We start from the raw sequence: 6,917 nt of genomic DNA on the forward strand, positions 1-6,917 counted from the left end.
GGCTAATATGGCAAGAAATGTCATTCATCTCACGCCTATTCGATACACTCCGCAGGAGTGGGCCGATCTGAACGCCCTGGTCCTTACTCGAAAACAGATGATAGAGCGCGGACTTCTCGTGGACAAGTTCAGCACCGACGAGCTTGCTAAGCTGCGACGCTGCTTGTTTTGTCGTCGTACGTTACCCTCCTTAAGATGCATACTTCTGCGGCAGTTTTTTGGGTATCTATTTACCAACAGAACTATACAGGTCGGATCTTCCAACAGCGCCGGAAGGTGCTTCACGATGGCGATGGGAACGCAATCGAGTATGATGAGTCGGACGATGAGCTGTCCAAGCTTAGACAAAGACACATCACCAAAATGGAGATCGCTTTCCGAATGCGACTGGCAGAGGATTTGGAATGGGCTCTGCTTGTTCGCCAGCGCCTGGTCTTCCTGGAGGATACCGATGAAGGCAAAGAAGGCGCCCATAGGACAAACGAGGAATTCCCCGTTGAACCTGCTACAAGCGTTGCCAAATACTACTCATGTCCTTCATATGTCCTTCTTGACCCAGAGTGTGTTTTCGACTACTCCAACTTCACCAGCCTGGCCGCCGACGAGCCTATTTACCACCGGCCGGGGCCGGATGGCCGGACTCGCCATTTCCAAGGCAGACTGCAGCTCCGTATAGAGACCGGCGATGCTGGCTGGATTCACGCAGAGGTTATCGAGGCCGAATTTCAAGAGTATCTCCGGAATCAGGTTTACCGTCAGGAGGATATTATTAGGGAGGGTCACTGCGAAGGTCACCCTGGGGAGTTTCGCAAGGGCGTAAGTCTACAAAATTCTCAAGAGATGCTTCAAAGTCCTTTGAAAAGGTGTTCTATAGAAGCATGCACTGACTCAAATATAGAATTTCACTTGCTGTAACCAGGGACCGTTTAGCCGTGGGTGTTCTCAATCACCCCACCACGTAAACAACCAGACACTCTGGCAAGTGTGGAAAGATTTTGAACTACACGAAACGCCAAAGGGATGCAAGAGCCCTCGACGATGTGTTGTCCTGGATTGCGAAATGGGGGTCGCCAACACTGGTGACCCCGAGCTCATCCGCATCGCCGCTGTGGATTATTTTAGCGGCGAAACATTACTGGACTCCCTGGTGTTCCCACAGCTCAAAATGTGGCACCTGAATACCAGGTTCTCGGGTGTAACTTGGCCAATGTTGTATAAAGCCCGCGAAGCGGGGCGTACTATTCCAGGTCGCGACGCTGCTCGACGTCGGCTATGGAGTTTCGTGGGGAAGAACACGGTCGTGATCGTGCATGGTGGATACCACGACTTCCTTGCCCTTCGCTGGATCCATCGAAATGTCATCGACACTCTTGACTGCGAACACCGCCGTGCGGTGCCAGAACGATCTCCTGGCCTAAAGAACCTAGCCAATATCCACCTGGGCCGGGAGATCCAGCGGGGCCGGAAAGGCCATGACAGCGTCGAGGATGCCCAGACGACTCGAGACCTGGCAAGCTGGTACGTTAAGAATCTGCCTCCTGAGGCCAAGGTCAAGCCGGAGAGTCGGTAATGAACGCGAGGACAAGGGAATTCGTGGGGATCATTCTGCCAATAGGCAAGCTACTCACCGGCGGATGTGGCCGTCGCCTGGGATTGCTGGTTAAAAATGGCCAGGTTGCTGGCAAGTAAATGGGTAAAGAGAGCCTTCACAGTAACATAGATATGCTTGCAACATAGAAGGTAAAAGTATCAAGTTCCAAAAGTCGCTTTTACATACCATTTGTAGGCGTAACGAGATCTGCATCGACCTTGCATACAGTTTAGCCACGCCTTGACGCAGCTCGCTCGGATGAGCTTCCTTCAGCCCCGTTATCATTTGGCATATTTTGTTTCGATTGTACCACGACCGATCTGCTGTTTAAAGCTATCTTTAAGTCAAGCGTCTGCTAGCCCATCCATATTATATGGGCTATTCCAGTTCTTCATCTTACTTAAATAACAATCTTCCTCGTAGAACATCTCAGACAAGCTAAATAAACAACTAGACCAGAAATGACTGGCCTTTGTCTACAAAATATGGGTTGTATGGAGCGGACCCGGAGAAATGTCATACAATATTCGAAAGAGCCTTCCGCAGTTAGATGGCGGGGGAATACCATGAACTAGGACCTGCTCGTTTGCCAGTAGCTTGTTTCTGCGGAGGGAAGCAAAGAGAATACTAAAAGACAAACCCAGAAATTCGCACGGAAACTCCCAGTATTATTACAAATACTATTTATGCCCCTCGTCCTGACTCCCTGACACGAACTGTTTCATTCACTCCTCTGAGTTTCCCGTAACTGGTGAGCTGACTTGGCTGGCAAAACTGGCCATTATCAATGTCGTATATAGCTCTGTACCATGACCAGCAAAACCGACTGGTGTAACACTGAGATGATTGAGCATGTATACCTGAAATATATCTAGGATTGCCAACGGACGTCTCCCGAGAACGGTTTTTCAAACCCTCACATGCGAAAACTCATAGAATGAGTAAGTATGCAATTCTTTATACATTATCATGAGCTAATAATTTATCTCATCACAGAGTCACTGGTGCTACGGCAAAGACACGCTAGGCTCTGGCTATGTCCAAGTCTCTGCGCAGTATAAAACTTGCAAACATTTCAGCAACTAGAGGGGGAGATTATACATATATGAAACTCTCAAAGACCTACTGCCCATAAAATACATTATTCTGGATTTTGAGATGGTCGCTGTCACAAGGAAATCTGGGCTCATTCGCATCTGTGCTGTTAACTACTTTAGCGGCGAAACATTGCTAGACTCCCTGGTATTTGGGCAGTCAAGATGTTGCACTTGAACAATTGAGCGCATTCACCTGCCCCGAAACACACAGTCAAACAAAAGCAAGGTCATGACAGTCTAGAAGACGCACGAGCTGCTCGAGAGCTTGCTCGATGGTACATTAAGCATTCTCGTGCGCCTGCCAACGAGGACAGTACCCAGCCAGACTGAGACTTGGCACATTGGACTATGCAGATTTTGCCCGCCAGTATCAAGGCCATGACAGAGATGCAAGACTAAGCGAAGGGAAATTACGGGGACATCAATGTTGATAGGTAAGCTGCTTAACGCTCGATAATGCAGTCATCGATTCAAATCACAAGACAAGAATGGTTGGACTGACAAGTCACCATAGAATGAGCATATACTACCTAGTGAAATTCAGTATAATACCAGCGACGACCGTCGCGGCCTAAAGGATATCTTCGACAGGCATGACAACGCAACGAATAAATATGATAGATGTCGTCTACGGAAACGACTGCGGAAATTGGGAATTCTTCGGTATGTCATGGTATATCTGACTATGTGGATGTACTACTGACCATGAACAACCCGAAAATTCCCAGAACCACGGAGGGACGGGTATACGTACTCCAGACATGGGCAAACGCCTATGAAACTTCCCGGCACTAAGACATGCCCACCAAGCAAAGGGCAATCTTAACAGCGCCAAGTCGGCTCTAAACAAAGCCAAATACCATGTCGGAACACGACGCTGCTAGTGAAGCATGTAGAGAATCCTACCAAGCAGTCAAATCACTACATACTTTCATTTCAGTTCTAAGATGAATGATTCTTAAGCAGTTCCTGAATCAATGTATACTAGTTAGCGGCATACTAATCAGATCTCATTGAAGCTCCCGGAAACCCATATAGATAGACGTGATTTCTTTCCACGCCATCAAATTGCAGCATCTAATATGTACATACCCTAGTGCTTCATGCCACTGCGAGTACCATTCTCGCCCGTATCTTGGTACTTAACTAGGAATCAGGGGTGAACAACGTTATCCATTAGTAGGTTGCTGTAGTATGACCAGGTTTCAGGAAGCAATGTAGCATTTTGGCAGCATAGTATTTCCCTGGACTACCAGTATTCAACTCTTTCTATTGTAATTCCTTTCCCGATGTCTACAATCAGTCGCTAATCCCTGTTCTACGGTGCAGATACCCTTGCAACCTCTTCGGGGATATAATGCCTAACCAGGGCATGATGAACTCATGTCCGACGGGTTGTTATCGGAGACGGGCTGTCAGTCCTGTTCATCACCGGGGGTGCCGTGTGTAGGTAGCATGTACCGTCGGACATCTACGTAGACCTGTAGGGATTAGACATCGCGTTGGCGTACAGGATACTTGGCGCTGCTTCAACCCGGTGATCATTAGAGATTGATTAGCTAGCGGGTTACAAGTCCTCGTACTCAGTACTACTTGGCAATATACTTACTTCCACATCGATTACTCGATCCTGCACTATCTCCCATCTCAGAGACAAGGATCGATCTGCTGGATCTGATCGAATTGCACAGCCACGCCATTCTGCATCGGGTGAAACAGTCCCGCCACGAGTGATGATACCCGTGCGGATGGTGATCGTTACACCGAGACGATGTAGCTCTACGGAATGTGTCTGTATCACTATCTATATTTTATATTTTATCTTGGGCGGACTACGAGAATGGATGCTCCCCGTGGATGTGGAGTGGAGACCTTGAAGGACTTGTCCACCCGGCGCTAGTCTGTTGGGAAAAACGAAACAGCGGTGACGCTTGCTTGGCTGGCGTCAGGAAACTGGGGAATGGAGGGAAATTGGGGGATAATCGGACTATCAGAATCATGTTTTACTGCTACATCTTGTTTTTTGGTGGAATGTGGAATGTGGATTGTGGAAATCCGGGGCCGGCGGCTGAAGAGAGCTTCTTCCCATGGCGTGCTTGCGCAGGGGGATTGCTCATGTGTTGTGAAACGAGAGTATGGAGATGAGGAGAAGGTTACTATTGGATGATAGTAGAATTATGAGTATTGAACGAGTATTCGCCTTGTTATTACTATATTATAACTATAGTATATGGATAGGATAGGCAGAAGATAGACATACTCTCGTGAAAAGGAGTATGAGTACCCTCTTAGTTATCGTCTATCATATACACCGCTTCTTCCACATGTCTTAGGAACCATCATATAGCCTCGTCATCCTCCTTTGCTAGCTCGGTACTCACGGACGTGGTACTCCATACTCCGTAATTCGGTCTTTTGGCGAAAGACCTGCCCTCTTCCAACCCTCCCTCCGTAAGGGTAATTGTCCACGCGGGCGCTTTTTTTTTTTTTCTCCTCCCTACAGTTCCTCCATTCGGGTATACGTACATCCCCTCATTGGCCATACAGATAAGCAAGTGGAGTACAGAGCCCCCGCTAAGCCTCACTCGGAAGCCAGTGGCCAGTGGTTGGACCGTAGGTCGCGGGCTATACTTCTGGGCCCAGACTAAGACGCGACTAAGGAGCGGGCTAGTGCTGGAAATGGCCATCCCAGGGGTCAACCGAGAGGATGCTGATTGGGTCGGTTTGCGGTGACACGATCCAGTGGAGAACAGAGTTGGGCCGGGGATCGGCTGCGTTACAAGGGTCTGTCAACCGCACCTCAATTCTCCCGTTGGCAGGCCCGTTGATTATAGGCCCTTCCCGGGGTCGAGTGAATTTAGTAAAAAAACTGGTCATGGAAAGTGTATCTTGTCTGTGCTGAGTGTGGATTATGTGGTGATACTCCTCGTGGTGCGGTCTGGGGGCTGATCGGGGTGGTCAATCTTACGCTGGCCAGCGTGTATTACAGCTGTCACGGATGGTAATTTATGTCCATTATTCATCGTTGCTAGACTGCTACTCCTTTGCTGGTCATCAGTTGCAGCTGGGAACAACTAAGCCCCCAGCCCACTTGCGACTGCAGGTGGCAACTCCTGCTCAGCACGCTGCTGGCGTGTTCCGTCTGATTTGAACCTTTTAGCACCTTCTCCCCGTGCATTCTGAATGGTTCGGACTGGGTGCCTCGAGCTGGATACCGAGTCCCAGGTCTTTGTCTAGGAGACCACATGACCCTTCAACAAGGCTGATCGGCTGAGGACCTGGTATATCCTTTAGGTTTGGGGATTAGTGATATCCAGTGTTTCTAGTGATATCCACCATTTCGGTGGTGGTTCATGCTTCCAGGAAGGTCGATATACTTCCGTATCTTCCGTATCGTGCGTAAGCGTGCCTGACCAGACCCCGATAAAATACGGATCAAATACATCAAATACCACTCGTGACATGGTTTACTCGGATTTCTCCACCGTCTCAATCACACCATCGCACTTCAGAATGAAGCCATCTTGCACCTTTTGGTCGTACGTCAGTCCTCTCTTTTTTTGCCCCTGATCTTCCATGCAGCAAGACTAACTCGAATCCGGAGTAGTTCGTCATGCGGAGAAGACTCGACTGCATAGAACTTCAAGAATCTATACCATCAAGCTGGATAGGCAGGAATATATACATCATCGGTACTTCTGTACTACGTACACTACGTACACTCCGTACCGTCCTCGGTGGGCTCCGCAATGTTGGGGCTTGGTCTACCCCGGCAATTGTTCCGTACAAGCGCCGTACACACTTTGTGTGCATCTTTTTTTTTTCTTTCTTTTTTTTGGGATCATCTTTCGAGATTCATAATCTGATCCATTTTCTTCCTGTCCAGCCTATAGAAAATCTTGTATTCTTTCGGACCACCCTCCTGTCTAAAGCAACTTCTTCTTTGGGTCCCAGGTCTTATCATTATTATTATTATTATTATTATTATTATTATTATTATTATTTTCTTTTCTTTTCTTTTCCGCTTCAGTTCCCCACATACGCCATTGCTCGCGACTTCATATATCTACCCTTCCCTCCCCCAACTTTGGTACACTTTCTTCTCTTCTACTCTTCTTTAAATCTACTGTATTCGGGCTTGGACATCTCTTCCCTCCCCCGCCCCCCTCCTCCTCCCTTCATCGGGCCGTCCTCTGAATCGTATTGCACAAATACTTAGCAATTCCATC

General features: G+C 48.2%; 1 protein-coding gene across 1 annotated transcript; it reads left to right on the forward strand.

Moving 5' to 3' along the window:
- Positions 1 to 195: 195 nt before the first annotated feature.
- N7458_005720 (3'-5' exonuclease) lies at positions 196 to 1,570 on the forward strand (the record flags this gene model as incomplete). Its single annotated transcript, XM_056909102.1, has 2 exons — positions 196 to 816; positions 920 to 1,570. The coding sequence occupies 2 exons, from the start codon at positions 196 to 198 to the stop codon at positions 1,568 to 1,570; spliced, it is 1,272 nt and encodes a 423-aa protein (XP_056767720.1).
- Between the last annotated feature and the right edge of the window lie 5,347 nt (positions 1,571 to 6,917).

Source organism: Penicillium daleae, assembly GCF_028827525.1.
Source record: "Penicillium daleae strain IBT 16125 chromosome Unknown utg000005l_segment0_segment0, whole genome shotgun sequence".
Classification (NCBI taxonomy): Eukaryota; Fungi; Ascomycota; class Eurotiomycetes; order Eurotiales; family Aspergillaceae; genus Penicillium; species Penicillium daleae.